The following is a 19,305-nucleotide window of genomic DNA, read 5'->3' as shown; positions in this document are numbered from 1 at the left end:
TGTGGCAGAAAAAGGCTATCACCAACAGCTCACAAGTTTACATCTTCTACTGAGTTACAAAAATCTAGAGGTCCCATTTCAAAAGTCACTGGGTTCTTTTAGCTGTGGCTAGAGAAGCAGACATGCTCTGCTCCAGAGCTGCACTCTATTAACTCTGTGTTCCAGAGAAACAACCTGGCTCCTTGGGCAGCCAACCCAAGACATTTCCATTGTAGCATCAGAAACCACCAGGGCAGCTTTTAAAAACAGTGTAGGTGCCTGGGTACCCTCCCAGATCCACTGAATCAGAATCTCTGGAGTTGGGACATGAGCATCTGTGTTTTTTAAAAAAACAGGTTAATTCTTTTTTAATGTGGTAAAATACATACAAAACAAAATTTGCCATTAGTGACATTTAGTACATTTACAGTGTGCAAACATCATGCATCTAGTTCCACAACATTTTCATCACCCCAAAAGGAAATCCTGTACCTGTTAGGTGGTCACTCCCTACTTTCCCCTTCTCCCATGGAAATTACTAATCTGCTTTCTGTTTCTGTGGCTTTGACCATTCTGGATATTTATATAACTAGAATCATACAATACATGGCTTTTTATGTCTGGCATCTTTCACTCAGAATAATGTTTTCAAGCTTCAACCATGTTGTGTATCGTGTACTTCATTCTTTTTATGGCTGAATAATATTCCATTGTTTGGGTATAGCACATAGTGTTTATTTATCAGCTGATGGACATTTGGGTTATTTTCTGCTTTTGGCTTTTGTGAATAGTGCTACTATGAACGTTCACGTACAAGTTTTTGTTTGAACACCTGTTTTCTATTCTTTTGAGTAGATACCCAGGAGTGATATTTTTGGATCATACATTAACTCTGGGTATCTGTATTTTTAATAAGCTGATTTTATTTTATTTTGTAGTCAAAGCCTGTGTTATATGATTAGGTTTAGCTATTCTAACTTCACAAGAAAGAGGCTAGAGCTGAAACAGAGGTTGGCTTTGTGGTCAGCCAGCTCTGGATTCAAATCCAGGCTCTGTTACTCCCTTGTTGTATGAACTTGTAGGCAAGTAGCTTAACATCTCATTCTCAGTCTCCTACCCCTAATATGGGAGCAACGTAGTGCCCACTTCTTAGGGATGTGGTTTCTTAGTGCATTTATATGTATGTCTATAGTGCTCTTTGCAGAATTAACATAACAAGCTCTGAATAAGCTGTAGAAAATATGATTATTTTTATTCATCTCCCAAACAATGCATCTGATTATTTTAGGATTAAGACAGGGAGTAAATTTAACCAAAAATCCCCCAACATTTTGCATAATGGGGTTGCTGTGTTGTCCTTATTTATAGAATATGCTTAAGGCGGTCAGTGCAACCCAGAAACAAATAGACCTGGTAAAGCTCCATGAACAAGCCAAGAGGAACCTGGAGGAAGAAATCCAGAACCACAAAGAAGAGGCTCAGAAGCAGAGAAAGATCATCTTTCAACTGGAAAAGGAGCGAGATCGGTACATCAATGAAGCCAGTGACCTTACCCAAAAGGTAAGCCACACCTGCATGGTATGGGTGGAGCACCTGCACGTTCTTTCTGATTGTCACATTTCCGATGGCCACACACTGTTACAAAGACGAATTATTCAGATTTTAGCTTGGTTCACATGCAGATTTAAGATAGTGGGAAACAAGCTTTGCTGGGAAATCAGCTACTTCCCATTTAGAGTAAATAAATGCTGAGCAGGTATTTGCAGAATATAAGTTTGGAGGAGCACAGATGCATATGATCAGGTCCAGCCCTGGCAGGACATATCCTCCTTGTAAAAGACCTCCAGTGATCCTCGTATGCCTGATTGGGAGCCACTGTAAAACAGCATATTTTTCTTGCAACTTGACCATTTAAGAAGCTCCACTGATTGATTTACTGACTTTGAGAAGACTAGTTGTCGGTTCAGGCACTCATTCTGTAGCTTAGCTAGACTTGTTAACCTCTGTATCAGTCAGAGTAAGTTGTAACAGATCACCCTCAAGTCTCGGTGGTTTAGAGCCACAGAGGTCTATGTTTCGCTCACATTAATGGCCTTTGAGAGTCAGCTGCAGCACTGCTTCATGTCCCCTTCATTCCAGACTGACTCTGTTGGGATGTGCTGGCCTCTTACAGAGTGAAAGCGGTGTAACGGTGATATGCTCTCAGAGCTTCTGCTGGCAAAGGGAAGGGTTCAGGGTCTGTCCACTCATATTTCATTGATCAAAGCAAGTTATATGATCAAGCCTGATATCCCCAGGGAAGGAGTGTGATCCTACTAAGGAAGGGGCCCTACCTGGTGAGACAGTGAATATATCTGAACACATAATCTGTTGCAGCTTCCTGCTTCTCCTTCCTGATGCTCGGTCTGTTTCCATTCCTGGCTGCCATCACACTATCAGGCTTGTTAAAAATTCCAATGTGATATTATTATTCCCAGCCTCACAACCCTCTGTCATCTCTCAGCAACCTGGGGCAGTACTTCCTAACATTCCTTGCATCACTGCATTGTAGAAAATAACATGGTCTACCATATGTGGGAATGAGAGAGATGAGACTGTGCAGGGCTGGAGGGGACTAACCCAAGGATGCTAGCTGCCCAGGTCCCACCTGACCATCCTGTGGGTAGAGTGAATCAATTCCTTGTTACATACCTGTAACCCATGCAGGACACAGCAGTTGGTATATTCTGACTCATGCAATAGAACCTAAGCTCTTTGTTCTCCCTTTCTTCCCTTCTCTGCATGGAAACCTCTTATCCATGCTTTAATACCCAGCTCAAATGCTCATCTCTGGGGTCAAGGCTGTTTTGACTCCCTAGGCAGAGCTAGTCACTTCCTACTTTATGGGTTTGTTGATATCTCTGGAAAGGCACTTATCATCTTTTAGTGTAATTGTTTGTATCTTTGTTTTCCCTACTTTATAGTGAGTTCTTGGGAGCAAGAACTTTATCTCATTCTTTTCTTCATTTCCACCATGCTGGTAAATTGTAGGCACTGAAAAAGTGTTTGTTGAAAAAATAGGTAGATGATGAGTGATAAAAAGAATGCTGCCACTGATTTTAACATAGTATTGTATATTTCTCCCTGTTTTGTTGTAAAGGAGAGGTACTGGTACCAAGTTTTGCTGGTAACTGTTTTTCACAGTTTTTGATATTTAACTGCACAAGATTACATAATGTCTTACCTAAATAATTTAAGCACAAGTTCTTAAAATACTGCTTATCAACTACAGTTTTTCTCTCTTACTTAACCCCTGACAGCGTATATCAGTTGCTACAGTAACTTGTGTCACCGCTCGACTTCTTATTAAAAACATGCATTTCTTCTTGACACCTTCCCATATTTCTTTCTTTCTTTACTTTCTCTCTCTCTCACACACACCCCTCATTCCCACAAACAGAAAGTTCCCTTTCATGCATTCTATTTATAGGGAGTTGAGGAATAAAACCAGGGGTGGGGAAGATGTCATGAAACTGATATTTTCATCTACTTCTAAAGTGGGTTGTTCCAAGTTTATCCTTTTGACCCAGCAATTTCTTTTGTAAAAACTGAATATATGAAAAAAACAATAAAGCAAAGATTTTTATAAAAGAATGTTCTTCAAAATAAATTGTGTAAATTTGCTACGTACTATTAAAATCATGTGTTTGAAAAATGTTTTTTAAATGGGGAACATGGTCATAGTATGAATCTGATAAAAAGAAAATGCAAAATTATTAATATTAATTAATTTAGGTCAGATTAATATTTAATCTGACCTAAATTTAATTGGTGTGCTGAGGAAAGGGATTGGGGGCATATATCATGGGGTGGTGGTGAGGACTAAATGAGGTAATATCTGTGAAGTATTTAAAATGATCTCTGGCACATAGTAAATGCTATGAAACATTTCATAAATAAGTAAGTAAATAAAGAAATTTGTTGATAAACAGCCCAGAATTTTTGTTCAAAGTGGCATTTGAATGTAGCTATTTTCAACTTCTTGTTAAATATCAATAAGGTGCAGACATAGATGAAAAGTTTTAACAGCATCAAACACTAAGACTAACATAAAGCCTACTGCTAAAATAGAAGAAAAGAGACTGGATGAGAATTTTAAAGCAAATAGAGGTAAATTGAGGAAAATCTACCTGGACCGCAACTCACAGTCCCTTGAATTTGCGTACAATTGGGAAAGGGAGGGGTGGTGGTGAGCAGGAAATGGAGATAGGAGAGGATGAGAGAGGAGAGCAGACAACACCAACACTGAGGCAGTAGGCTGAGCTCTTCTAGAAGAGATGACCAGTTCTCAGGTCAGGAATGACCGAGGAATTGCTAAGAATGGGATGTCTGATGGTTGATTTTAAGTTCTTTACTGTGCTCTGCATCTGAAATCTTCGGTGGCAGTCTGCTACATCAACCCTGTGGCTGGATTGTGCTTTGTGGGAGCAGCGATGGGGTGGTGATGTGAGCTGTGAGGTAACACATCCTAGAAAAGTGACAGTATGTGCCAGAGAAAAGTGCCAACTGAGAATTCAGAATTCTATGGAAACAGGAAATCGAAGCCACAATGAATAGGAGAAATATAATTCCTCTAAGAATTTTTGGAGATACTTGGTGGGGTGTTGGGCTTCCTAGTACACAGAACAAAGATTCTAGACATTCTGTTGTTGTGGTTAAGAACAGAGTGAACCCCAAAATGAGCAGAAGACCTAAATAGACATTTCTCCAAAGAAGAGATACAGATGGCCAACAAACACATGAAAAATGCTCAACATCACTAATTATTAGAGAAATGCAAATCAAAACTACAATGAGGTGTCACCTCACACCGGTTAGAATGGGCATCATCAGAAAATCTACAAACAATAAATGCTGGAGATGGTGTGGAGTAAAGGGAACCCTCTTGCACTGTTGGTGTGAATGTAAATTGATACAGCCACTATGGAGAAGTATGGAGGGTCCTTAAAAAACTAAAAATAGAAGTACCATATGACCCAGCAATCCCACTACTGGGCATATACCCAGAGAAAATCAGAATTCAAAAAGACACGTGGGGGCAGAGTCAAGATGGTGGCATGGGAAGACGCGGAGATCGCGTCTCCCCACAAATAGATTGGTGCTGGAGGCTGGCAGGGGACCTGAGGCCCAAGGAGACCTGAGGAACCCCGGAGCAACCAGGTAGGACCAGGGGGACGTCAGGAGGGCGGGAAAGGGGAAGCCGGACAGGACTGGCGCCCCTGGGGGGTGGCTGGGTGAGGGGGGAGGTTCCCGCCTGGAGGGACCCTTGGGGGCTGAGGAGATTGAAACGGCAACTGGGTTTCTCCTGCCCAGGAGGTCTGCTGAGCTCCTGAGCCTGGGAGCCTGCTGGGCTCCCCAGCGGGGTCCTCCACCCTCCAAGGCTCCCTCCGGGCTGTCTGGGTCCTGGGGGTGTGGGAAGGAAGGAGGAGGGGTGAGGAGGTGGAGAGGCGGACTGGTGGGGGTGGGGGCTTTGAGATAGGGGGGCCTGGGAGGCGAGAGGGCGTTTCACCTGCCCTCTTGGCCAGGGAGGCCGACTGGGCTCCTGGGCCTGGTCCTTCACTCTCCGGGCCCTCCTCCAGTGCGTGGGTCCTGGGGGCATGGCGGGGAGGGGGACAGGGGAGGGAGAGAGGCAGACAGTGGGGGTGGGAAGGGATTTCTCCAGGTCAGAAGAATAGGGGAGGCACCGCCGGGTATTTCTTTCAGGCAGGTCCTCCACCCCCCAAGGCCCCTCCAGGCCGTTGGTCCTAGGGGTACAGGAGGGAAGCAGTGGGGGGGGAAGAAGAGAGACGGAAGTGGGGAGGCACCCTCTGGGATCAGAGGATGGGGGAGGAGTGGAAGACATTTCCACTGCCCACTGGCCCGGGAAGCCTGCTGGTCTCCCAGGCCTGGTCTCCAGCTCTCCAGGGTGCCCTCCCAGACGCGTTTGTCCTGGGGGCGTAGGAGCATGGCAGGAGAGGAGGAAGAGAGGCATACTGGTGGTGGGACATTCCAGGATCAGAGGACCAGGGGAGGTGTGGAGGGACTTTCCCCTGCCCACTTGGCCCCGGTGGGCCTGCTGGGCTCCCGTGTCTGTCTGGTCACTCGGTCTCTGGGCCCCTCTGGGTCGTACAGGCATGGGAGGGAGGGAGGAAAGGGGAAGAGGAAGAGAGGCAGACAGTGGTGGGGGGGGACCTTGCAGGACTGGAGGATCAGGGGAGACGTTGCGGCAAATCTCCCTACCCACTTGGCACGAGGAGGCCTGTTGTGCCCCCAGGCCTGGTCTTCGGTCCTCCAGGGACCCCTCTAGGTCTCACCGGTCCTAGGGGTGTTGAAGGAAAGCAGAGGAGAAGAGGAGAGGTGGGCAGGGGAGGGGGCCTTCTGGGATTGGAGGATAAAGGGAGGTGGGGAAGGTATTTCCCCTACCCACTAGCCCTGGGAAGCCTGCTAGGCCCACAGAGCTGGTCTTTCACACTCCAGGGCCCCCTCCAGCTGCTTGGGACCTAGGAGAGTGGGGGGCAGGGGAGAGGAAGAGAGGCAAACAGGGACCCTATGAGACTGGGAGATCTGGGTAGTGCCATAGGCGTTACCCTAGCCCAGTTGGCCTTAGGAAGCCTGTCGGGCATCAGAGTCTGGTCTCCTGCCTTCCAGTGCCCCCTCCAGCTGTGAGGGTCCTAGGGGAATAGGAGGGTGAGGGTGAGGATGAAGAGAACCCAAGGGAGAGGGACCCTCCGAGATTGGAGGACTAGGGGAGGTGGCCTAGCATTTCTCCTACCAACTCGGGCCCAGGGAACCTGCTGGGTACCTGGACCTGGTCCTTTGTCCCCAGGACCAGAGGCATTCCTGGGCCCCTCTGCCTCATTGGGCCTAAGCCCCATTCCCCACCACCCCAGGGCCTTTTCTAAACGTAGGCCCTGCCCATTGCCTAACAGCCCCCTCTACCATCCCCGCCTTGTCTAAGCCCCGCCCCCACAGCCAAGGCCTTTTCTGGCTTTTTTCTTATCTTTTCTTTTCTTTTTCCTTTTTTTTCTTCCCACCTCCTCACTTCGGCTATTGCAGTTGTTTTACCTTCCAGTTGTTGCTCCATCTATTTAAAAAAAATTATTTCTAACACATCTGTTACTTTCCTATTCTTATTGTATTTTTTATCTTGCTATCATCCTGCTGTTCTCCTACTTTTTCTTTTTTTTTTTTCTTAATTTTTTTCATTTTTCTTGCTCCATGTGGCTTGCGGGATCTTGATTCACAAGCCCAGGGTCAGGCCTGAGCTCCTGAGGTGGGAGCTCTGAGTCCAAAACATTGGACTAACAGGGAAACCCAGTTCCCAGGGAATATTCATCAGAGTGAGGTCTCCCAGAGGTTCTCACCTCAACACCAAAGACCCAGCTATACTCAATAGCCTACAAACTCCAGTGCTTGAAACCTCAGGCCAAACACCCAGTGAGACAGGAACACTTCCCCACCCATCCAAAGTGGGGGAAAAATGAGATGACAAAAAATATATCACAGATAAAGGAACAAGGTAAAAATACACAAGACCAAATAAATGAAGAGGAAATAGAAAAAATGCCAGAAAAAGAATTCAGAGTAATGATAGTAAAGATGATCCAAAATCTCAATAACAAAATAGAGAAAATACAAGAAACAGTTCATAAAGACTCAGAAGAACTAAAGAACAAACAAACAACAATGGACAACAAAATAACTGAAATTAAAAATACTCTAGATGGTATAAACAGCAGAATAACTGAGTCAGAAGAACAAATAAGTGAGTTGGAAGATAGAATGGGGGAAATAAATGCCACAGAGCAGGAAAAAGAAAAAAAGAATAAAAAGAATGGAAGACAGTCTCAGAGAACTTGGTGACAACATTAAGTGCACCAACATTCGAATCATAGGCATCCCAGAAGAAGAAGAAAAAGAGAAAGGGTCTGAGAAAATATTTGAAGAGGTTATAGTGGAAAACTTCCCCAACATGGAAAAGGAAATAATTAATCAAGTCCAAGAAGCGCAGAGAGTCCCATACAGAATAAACCCAGGGAGAAATACATTGAGGCACATATTAATCAAACTAATGAAAATTAAACACAAAGAAAAAATATTAAAAGCAGAAAGAGAAAAGTAACAAACAACATATAAGAGAAAACCCATAAGGATAACAGCTGATCTTTCTGCAGAAACTCTGCAGGCCAGAAGGGAATGGCAGGGTATACTGAAAGTCCTGAAAGAGAGAAACCTACAGCCAAGAATACTCTACCCAGCAAGAATCTCATTCAGATTCGATGGAGAAATCAAAAGCTTTCCAGACAAGCAAAAGTTAAGAGAATTCAGCACCACCAAACCAGCCTTACAGCAATTGCTAAAGGAACTTTTCTAAGTAGGGAACACAAGAGAAGGAAAAGACCTACAAAAACAAACCCAAAACAATTAAGAAAATGGTAATTGGAACACACATGTCAATAATCACCTTAAATGTAAATGGATTAAATGCTCCAACCAAAAGACACAGACAGGCTGAATGGATACAAAAACAAGACCCTTATATATTCAGTCTACAAGGAACCTATTTCAGACCAAGGGACACATATAGACTGAAAGTAAGGGGATGGAAAAAGATATTCCATGCAAATGGAAGTCAAAAGAAAGCTGGAGTAGCAATACTCATATCAGACACATTAGACTTTAAAGTAAAGACTATTACAAGAAACAGGGAAGGACACTACATAATAATCAAGGGATTGGTCTGAGAAGAAGATATAACAATTGTAAATATCTATGCCCCCAACATAGGAGCACCTCAATACATAAGGCAAATGCTAACAGCCATAAAAGGGGAAAACAACAGTAACACAATAATAGTAGGAGACTTGAACACCCCTCTTACATCAATGGACAGATCATCCAAACAGAAAATGAATAAGGACACACAAGCTTTAAATGACACATTAGACCATCTCAACTTAATTGATATTTATAGGACATTCCATCCAAAAACTACAGAATACACTTTCTTCTCAAACGCACACAGAACATTCTCCAGGTTAGATCACATCTTAGGTCATGCATCAAACCTCGGTAAATTCAAGAAAATTGAAATTGTATCAAGCATCTTCTCTGACCACAATGCCATGAAATTAGGTATCAATTACCTGAAAAAAACTGTAAAAAATACAAACACATGGAAACTAAACAATACACTATTAAACAATGAAGAAATCACTGAAAAAAATCAAAGAGGAAATCAAAAAATAACTAGAAACAAATGACAATGAAAACACAACAACACAAAACCTATGGGATGCAGCAAAAGCAGTTCTAAGAGGGAAGTTTATAGCAATACAGTCCTACCTCAAGAAACAAGAAAAATATCAAATAAACAACCTAACCTTACACCTAAAACAGTTAGAGAAAGAAGAACAAAAAAACCCCAAAGTGAGCAGAAGGGAAGAAATCATAAAGGTCAGATCAGAAATAAATGAAAAAGAAATGAAGGAAACAATAGCAAAGATCAATAAAACTAAAAGCTGGTTCTTTGAGAAGGTAAACAAAATTGATAAACCATTAGCCAGATTCATCAGGAAAAAAGGGAGAAGATGCAAATCAACAGAATTAGAAATGAAAAAGGAGAAGTAACAACTGACACCTCAGAAATACAAAAGATCATGAGAGACTACTACAAGCAACTATATGCCAACAAATTGGGTAACCTGGAAGAAATGGATAAATTCTTAGAAAAGTACAATCTTCCAAAACTGAACCAGGAAGAAATAGAAAATATGAACAGACCAATCATAAGCACTGAAATTGAGACTGTGATTAAAAATCTCCCAACAAACAAAAGCCCAGGGCCAGGTGGATTCACAGGCGAATTCTCAAACTTTTTCAAAATATAGCAGAAGACGGAACACTCCCCAACTCATTCTATGAGCCACCATCACCCTGATACCAAAACCAGGCAAAGATGTCACAAAAAAAGAAAATTACACACCAATATCACTGATGAATATAGATGGAAAAATCCTCAACAAAATACTAGCTAACAGAATCCAACAGCACATTAAAAAGCTCATACACCATGATCAAGTGGGGTTTATCCCTGGGATGCAAGGATTCTTCAATATATGCAAATCAATCAATGTGATACATCATATCAACAAATTGAAGGATAAAAACCATATGATAATCTCAATAGATGCAGAAAAAGCTTTTGACAAAATTTAACATCCATTTATGATAAAAACTCTCCAGAAAATGGGCATAGAAGGAAATTACCTCAACATAATAAAAGTCATAGGTGACAAACCAACAGCCAACATCATTCTAAATGGGGAAAAACTGAAAGAATTCCCTCTAAGAACAGGAACAAGACAAGGGTGTCCACTCTCACCATTATTATTCAACATAGTTTTGGAAGTGTTAGCCACAGCAATCAGAAAAGAAAAAGAAATAAAAGGAATCCAAATTGGAAAGGAAGTAAAATTGTCACTCTTTGCAGACGACATGATATTATACATAGAAAACCCTAAAGACTCTACCAGAAAACTACTAGCACTAATCAATGAATTTAGTAAAGTAGCAGGACACAAAATTAATGCACAGAAATCTCTTGTGTTCCTATACACTAAAAACGAAAAAGCAGAACAAGAAATTAAGGAAACTCTCCCATTTACCATTGCAACAAAAAGAATAAAATACCTAGGAATAAACCTGCCTAAGGAGGCAAAAGACCTGTATGCAGAAAACTATAAGACACTAATGAAAGAAACCAAAGACGATACAAACAAATGGAGGGACATACCATGTTCTTGGATTGGAAGAATCACTATTGTGAAAATGACTATCCTACCAAAAGCAATTTACAGATTCAGCGCAATCCCGATCAAATTACCAGTGGCATTTTTCACAGAACTAGAACAAGAAATCTTACGATTTGTATGGAAATGCAAAAGACCCCGAATAGCCAAAGCAATCTTGAGAAGGAAAGACGGAGTTGGTGGAATTAGGCTTCCTGACTTCAAGTTATACTACAAGGCTACAGTGATCAAGACAGTATGGTACTGGCACAAAAATAGAAAGGAAGATCAATGGAACAGAATAGAGAACCCAGAGGTAAACTGACACACATATGGGCACCTTATCTTTGACAAAGAAGGCAAGAATATACAATGGAAAAAAGACAGCCTCTTCAATAAGTGTTGCTGGGAAAATTGGGCAGCAACATGTAAAAGAATGAAATTAGAACACTTCCTAACACCATACACAAAAATAAACTCCAAATGGATTAAAGACCTAAATGTAAGGCCAGACACTATAAAACTCCTAGAAGAAAATATAGGCAGAACACTCTATGACATACATCAAAGCAAGATCCGTTTGTACCCACCTCTTAGAATCATGGAAATAAAATCAAGAATAAACAAATGGGACCTCATGAAACTTAAAAGCTTTTGCACAGCGAAAGAAACCATAAACAAGACAAGAAGACAACCCTCAGAATGGGAGAAAATATTTGCCAACGAAGCAACTGAGAAAGGATTAATCTCCAAAATATATAAGCAGCTCATGCAGCTTAATACCAAAAAAGCAAATAACCCAATCCACAAATGTGCGGAAGACCTAAATAGACATTTCTCCGATGAAGACATGAAGATAGCTAACAAACACATGAAAAGATGCTCAACATCACTAATCATTAGGGAAATGCAAGTCAAAACCTCAATGAGGTATCATCTCACACTGGACAGAATAGCCACCATCAAAAGATCTAGAAACAATCAATGCTGGAGAGAGTGTGGAGAAAAGGGAACTCTCGTGCACTGTTGGTGGGAATGTAAGCTGGTAGAGCCACTATGGAGAACAGTTTGGGGGTTCCTTAAAAAACTGAAAATGAAACTACCATATGACCCAGTAATCCCACCACTGGGCATATACCCAGAGAAAACCACAATCCAAAAAGAAACATGTACCATAATGTTTATTGCAGCACTATTTACAATAGCCAGGACATGGAAGCAACCTAAATGCCCATCAACAGATGAATGGATAAAGAAGATGTGGCACATATATACAATGGAATATTACTCAGCCACAAAAAGGAATGAAACTGAGCTATATGTAATGAGGTGGATAGACCTAGAGACTGTCATGCAGAGCAAAGTAAGCCAGTAAGAGAAAAAGAAATAATGTATGCTAACTCATATATATGGAATCTAAAAAAATGGTATTGATGAATCCAGTGACAGGACAAGAATAAAGATGCAGATGTAGAGAATGGACTTGAGGACATGGGGCTGAGGGGCAGGGGGCGAAGGGGAAGCTGGGACAAAGTGAGAGAGTAGCATAGACATAGATACGCTACCAATTGTAAAATAGATTGCTAGTGGGAAGTTGCTGTATAACAAAGGGAGATCAACTTGATAATGGGTGATGCCTTAGAGGGCCAGGACAGGGAGTGTGGGAGGGAGTTGTGGGAGGGAGGGGATATGGGGATATATGTAATACAGCTGATTCACTTTGGTGTACCACAAAAAACTGGTACAAAAGTGTAAAGCAATTATATTCCAATAAAGAGCTTAAAAAAGAAAAGAAAAAGAAACATGTACCCCAGTGTTCATTGCAGCACTTTTGACGATAGCCAGGTCATGGAAGCAACCTAAATGTCCATCAACAGACAAATGAATAAAGATGTGGTACATATATACAAAGGAATATTACTCAGCCATAAAAGGAACAAAACTGCGTCATTTGTAGAGACATGGATGGACCTAGAGACTGTCATACAGGGTGAAATAAGTCACAAAGAGAAAAACAAATATTGTATATTAACACATATATGTGGAATCTAGAAAAATGGTACAGGTGAATCGGTTTGCAAGGCAGAACCAGAGACACAGATGTAGAGAACAAACATGTGGACACCAAGGGGGGAAAGTGTGTGTGGGGGGTGGTAGGATGAATTGCAAGATTGGGCTTGACATATATATGCTAATATCTATGAAATAGATAACTAATAAAAAATTTTTTTAAAAAACAACAGAGTGAACCCGGTAGGACAGAGGACTGTCATCTGGGTTATAAGTCCAAGATGATATTACCTCTAACGTAAAGCAAAGGTGAAACAGAAAGGAAGTGATGGATAAAATAAAGAACAGTTGTAAAGAGACTAAAATACACACAAACCCCAAAGCAAACAGAAGCAAGCAATGGCAGATTTAACATCGACACTGAAGTTAGTAAAGAACAGAATTGATGTGGAAAATGCAATCAGTGAAGTGGAGTGCAAAGTTGAGCAGTTCTCTTAGAATGTAGGTGGAAAGAAAAGATAAAAATAATGAAAGAGAAGATGAGAGGTAAGAAGGACAGGGAATACAAACCAATCTACTGATTGCTGGTCTCTGATGGAGGGACTGAGCCCCAAGTCAAAGATGTAATAGAACATATTTTCTGGAGATGAAGAAAGAGCTGTACATGCAGATTGAGCATGTTTCAGGCAAAATCAGTGACAGGAGAATCTCATAGAGACTTGCTCTGGGAGAAAGTTATGTGTGTGTGTGTGTGTGTGTGTGTGTGTGTGTGCTTGTGCTTGTGCTTGCATATGTATTGTTTCACCCACAATGATGCAGAAAAGTACTCTCTGAGAATTAGGCAAGAAGAAAAAGCAGAAGCCTGGTTCCCCCCCTCTTTTTTTAATCTTTTTTTTTTTTGGTTTGTTTGTTTTATAAATTATTTATTTATTTACTTTGTTTATTGGCTGCATTGAGTCTTTGTTGCTGTGCACGGGCTTTCTCTAGTTGTGGCAAGCAGGGCTACTCTTCATTGTGGTGCATGGGCTCCTCATTGCGGTGGCTTCTCTTGTTGAGAAGCATGGGCTCTAGGTACATGGGCTTCAGTAGTTGTGGCACATGGACTCAATAGTTGTGGCTCACGGGCTCGAGCACAGGCTCAATAGTTGTGGCACATGGGCTTAGTTGCTCCACGGCATGTGGGATCTTCCCAGAGCAGGGCTCGAACCCGTGTCCCCTGCATTGGCAGGAGGATTCTTAACCACTGCGCCACCTACAAAGTCTGCCTTTTTTTTTTTTAATAGGAAAAAAAGTGGAAGGTAATACACCACCATGTGAATTCTAGTTGTCTCTGAGTGGTAGGGATACAGATTGTCTTAATTTCCTCTTTTGTGCTTTTAATATTTTTCAAATGTTCTGAAATGAATATGTTTTACTTTAGTACCCTGACGAAAAGAAAAAAAAATATTAAAAAAAAAAATCTTGCCCTTCTGTCAAGGACCAATAAAATCCTACGTTTCCCAAGGGGCTTTATTAAAAATGTTTTCTAACCCACCTGTACTTGGCTCCCCTCTCTGGCAGTTGAAGAAATCTGATGTTATAACCGTATTTGGGTTTCTGTGTCTGCCTCATGCTACTTACAAGTTCCTTGAGGGCAAGTCTTCTTCAATTTTGAGCTCTTCATATTACTTATTCACTAAATAGGTACTCAAATATATTTTGAAAGAGTGCATGGAAAGAAATTAGACATCTGAATCAACTAGTCAAAGACTTACTCTTAGGTATCTATGTTAAATTCTCCTTCAATAGTGTATTTATCGCTATGGGTCTGCCCTCCTTTAAATTCATTGGAAATAGGTTGCCATGATACTATCTGAATTATTCTTGGCAATTTTAGCTGTGAGTGACTTCTGGCCTGGTGTCCTCTTCCTTCTGCGCTGCAAAAGCAGTGTCAACATTTGCTTTCTGGTTCTTTTCATTTAGAGGGAAAAAAAGGTGAAATCTAAGATGCTGAAAGCCCTATATTACATTTTATTAATTTAACTTGGCATTTGCAAACGAGAAAGAAGATCCTTTTTTAGTGCCAGAATTGGATGGCTCAGAATCCCAAACCGTTTTTTTATGTGTTTGTCTCAGTCAACATGTGCGATAATATTGTTGCATAATAAATAACCACCAAATCTTGCGGGCATGCAAAAACAAGCCGTTATTTCTCGCTCACACACCTGCGGTTGACTATGGTCAGCTGATCTAGGCTGAGCTTGACTGGGCTTGGCCGGGGCCTGTGGAGTGGTCCAGATTTGCTCTACATGTTTCTCATCCTCCAAATGCATGGTATTCTCATGGAGAAAGGAAGGAATGCAAGGGACAAACCCAACCACGCAAGCACATTTCATGGGTCTCTACTTGCCTAATGTTCTCTGACATCCCATTAGCTATGGCGAGTCACATGTCCAGGCCCGATCGCAACCGCAAGGACAAATAGACTCCTTCCACAGAGGTGGTGGGAGCAAATGTTCATGGAACCATAAGACGAGCTACTACAGTGTTTCCGCATTTTTTATCGTCATGGTTTTTCCTCTGCTGCACTGTAAATTCTATTATTCAGGTAAATTTAAAGGCACCAGGAACGGCATTATAAGTTGTGGTTCACCATATTTACTCTTTTTTAGACTTCTATAAATTCTAGGTAAAATCATTTCTAGTTAATTATTAAATCTGGGGAACATTTTGCACGGTATGCATTTGGCTCATTTTAGGACCCCTTTTTTTCATTCTAAACATTAAACGTCTGGCTGTCACCTCCCAGACATCTTATATGCCCAAAAGCATTTTTCACAATGAATCCCTTCCTACAGGTTTCTTAGCTGTCTGCTTATTTGCCTATAAGTGTCAAGCAAAGCTCTTCTAGACAGAAGTTCCAAGAAATGAAACTTTCAAGGACTTAGGAGTGAGGATAGCAAAAGCTGATCAAAGAAATATTGTTCACTGTATGGGTACTTCATAATAGAATGAATCTGCTGTTTCTTCAATATTAATTTGAAGTTTTTTATGCAGAGCATCTTTAATAGGGTAGGAGCAAGCTTTTTGTGTTATAATAAAAGAGGTGTACTATGGATCACTATTTTCCTGCAGGAGAACAGAATTTGATCCATAGGAAAAAATCAAATTGATTTGTTAAGCGCTAATATTATATAATATCACATGCTGTTAACCTATGATGATAATCTATTAATATTTATTAAATGATTAAATTATGATATGCCTAGTACTTATATGATGGCATAAATATATTTTTTCTCACTTATACCCTCATAATAGCCCTCTAAGGCAGATATTATATCCCTCATTTTGTACCATAACATATTATTAAAAACAGATAGAAAAATAGATATGCCTCTAAATTTGAGATAGAGGATAAAATAAGAAAGCAAGGAAAAATAGAGAAGACAAAATTTCACATGCCTGGGGATATAGATTTTTCTTTTTTGAGACAGTTTTCCAGTTTCATTATGGAAGTAAAGGCATTGTCAGCATTCAAACCATTGACATCGTCAGAAAAACTTATTTGAGAAGTTTATTGTACTGATATTTCATCAAATGCAAGTTAAAGGATTCCAAATTCAATGACCTACTTTCTCACCCTGCCTTAGTCCATATGATGTTTTGACTATGGCTGCAGATTTCCAGCATACGTCATTGATTTTTATCTCACTCCTATTTCTATTGGCAGGTTGTTTTACCAGAAAAAGGAAAAGGTAGTAGGTTATAAACTGAGACTGTACCCTCATAGTGCACTGTAAGCATTTTCTGGGCTCCTCTGAAACAGGCCCCCACGCGCTAGGATCTCCAACCCTCTGGCTGTAATAAAACTTTCTGTACTTGGACGTGATTTATGTCATGAGTTGGTTTGAGGTATCTAAAGTGTAATCAATTAATTAAGCTCTGGCCCCATAGCTGGCATTCTACATTCACTGATATATCCTTTTAAACGGGGGACATTTTGCTGATGAAGGGTTTTGTTTCTACTTAACACTCCACACATTTTATGAATTTTCAGGATTTGAACCTCTATGTGACATTGGTTTGAATGATTTCCATCAAAACAAATTGAGTCCCAACACTCAGGACTAAATTGCTTTGTGAATTGTCTTTTTCCTTTGTTTCAATACTTTAAAAATTTTTGTTGTCATTTAAATGAAATACCCTTGCTCTTCTTGGTATCATGATGGGTTCCTATTGCTTCCAGCTTCAAGAATCTGGAAGCAAGTTTGATTTTGCACATAATTGTTTGCAGAAAGATGGTCTCTGCTAGCTTGGAAATGCCCTTGGCTATATCCTTTCTCTGGAGCATTATTCTGTCTGTGCAAAGGATTGTTTTTGCTATAATATCTCTCAAAGTGATTGAACAAGCATTTTTTTTTTCTTTTCTCTGATGTGCTGCTTGATATTCTGAATGCTGAGGATGCTATTCAAAGTATTTTCAATCTATGCATTTCACTGACCCCAACAAGGGTGGTCATGTCTGTAGAAAGGCTAAATTTTGAGCTAAGATAGTTCTCTTCTTTTAAAAAATCAAACAAGTAACAGATCCAGGAATGGATACCTTATTTAGGTTTTACATTTGTTCCTAACTTATACATTCTAGTTGCTAGTGGTGGTACCTTAAAAGGCCACCTGCCACTCATTTTTATGGATTCTAAAGGTACAGATCAAAGAAATGATGGAAGAAGCAGCGGGCTTTCTTTTCATTTCAGATCTGTCCACATGCCTCTTTTCCAGACCTCCTCCTCTCAGATTTTCTAATTTTGTTCCTTCCAGCCCCCCTACCAATGATGCAAGCCACTCATCACTGAGTCTGTGTATATTCTTACCTTGGACCATTTTCTCTCCATGCAAAGTGGGTGATAGCAATTAATAATAATAAAACAGCAAAATTGTATAAAAACAGTTTGTACAACTCTGGTTGCATAAATTTAAAAGATTGGTTGAAATAGATAATTTTCTCAAAAATAGGTACCCATATCAAGCCTTGACTCAAGGAAAAGTAGAAACCATAGAAAGATTAATAACCATGGAAGCCACTGAAAAAACTAAGAGAGAATTAGCTCCAGCATTGTCACTGGGGGCCTAATTATCTTAGAATTGAGTTCCTTCAAACTTGTAAGAATCAGATAAATGTCAGGCTATATAAATTTGTGTGTGTGCGCATGAATTTAGAAAAATGTACTGTGTATTCTTTGGGTAGTATTGATCAACATTACTATACTGACATAACCCATGCCTTCTGCTGTGATGATGAACAAAGACTCCAGGCCCAGGAGAGAGATTGGGGTGAGTGATCCTTGGCTGGGATGATTGAGGAACAAGAAGGAAGAGGTGGTTCTTACAAGTGATGTAAACACCAAATATTAACTTCTTAGATAAGATGTGAACGACCATCCTATTAATCTCCCAGAGTTTAATTCTCTCATAACACCCTGTGCATATCTCAGATTATTGGTTGTATCTATTCCTTGATTATCCATGTTATGGTGGAGTCACTCACTAGAGGTGAACTTGAGGGTAGGGAATATATCTTATTCTTCTTTACATCACTGGTGCTTTTACAGTGCCTGCCGTAGATGGGTCTTCAATGCACGTTCAATGAGTGAGTGAATAAGTAGGTGAGTGAATGAATGAGTAAACAGAAGGGTACTCTGCTCACTTTACGAAACTAGCAGAAATCTTGATATTAAAATAGAACCAAAAAGAAAGCTATAGACTTAGGTCACTTTTGAATATGTATGCAGCATCCTAAATGAAATTCTAGCAAACCAAATTCAACAGTACATGAAAAGAATCATCCAGTATGACCGAAGAGGGTTTATCCTGCAACTGCAAGGATAGTTTTCTATTAAGAAAACTATTGCTGGCAGTAAGGAAATGTAAAGTGTTACAGCCATTTTGGAAAGCAATCTAGCAATATCTATTAAAGTTAAAAATATATATGTCTTTTGAGCCAGATATTCCACTCCCGGGAATCCATCCCAACAGAAGTAAAAGAACGAGTGCATAAGGACACATGTATGAAATGTTTATTGCAGCACGGCTCAGAGTGGCAAAAAAGTGGAAACCAAGTGAATGCCCATCAGAGGGTTCACCCACACTGTAGGGCATTATGTCCTCTGTAAAGAGAATGAATTAGAGCTACTCCGCTTGATTTCCACAAAATATTATTAAGTGATAAAAAGCAAGATGCATAAAGGTGTATAAGAGGATCCTCTTTTGCTAAAAGATGAAGACCAAACTCAAAAAAGCAAAAGGAAAACAAACAAATCCCTGTGTCTGTATATTTACTAGCTGAGTAGGCTGTGAACTCTTACTTCTTTTGACTTCAGTTTCCTTGTTTCTGAAACTGGGGTGATGATAATGTACATCTCATAGGATTTTTGTAAAGATTAAATGAATTAATACATGTAAAATTCTTGGTATATAGAAAGTACCTGAGAAATATTAGCTATTGCTTTAATGATGACATTAGTAGACC

The 19,305-nt window shown here is 40.5% G+C and overlaps 1 protein-coding gene across 1 annotated transcript in view; it reads left to right on the top strand.

The window, feature by feature from the left end:
* Positions 1-19,305, top strand: part of CFAP58 (cilia and flagella associated protein 58) — a 121,640-nt gene that overhangs the window by 28,887 nt on the left and 73,448 nt on the right. Inside the window, exon 9 of the mRNA XM_057736945.1 lies at positions 1,348-1,539. Within this exon, the coding sequence (XP_057592928.1) occupies positions 1,348-1,539 (192 nt within the window). The remainder of the gene's footprint in view (positions 1-1,347; positions 1,540-19,305) is intronic.

Source organism: Hippopotamus amphibius, chromosome 5, assembly GCF_030028045.1.
Source record: "Hippopotamus amphibius kiboko isolate mHipAmp2 chromosome 5, mHipAmp2.hap2, whole genome shotgun sequence".
Lineage (NCBI taxonomy): Eukaryota > Metazoa > Chordata > Mammalia > Artiodactyla > Hippopotamidae > Hippopotamus > Hippopotamus amphibius.
This window is presented reverse-complemented; position numbering and strand designations above follow the sequence as displayed.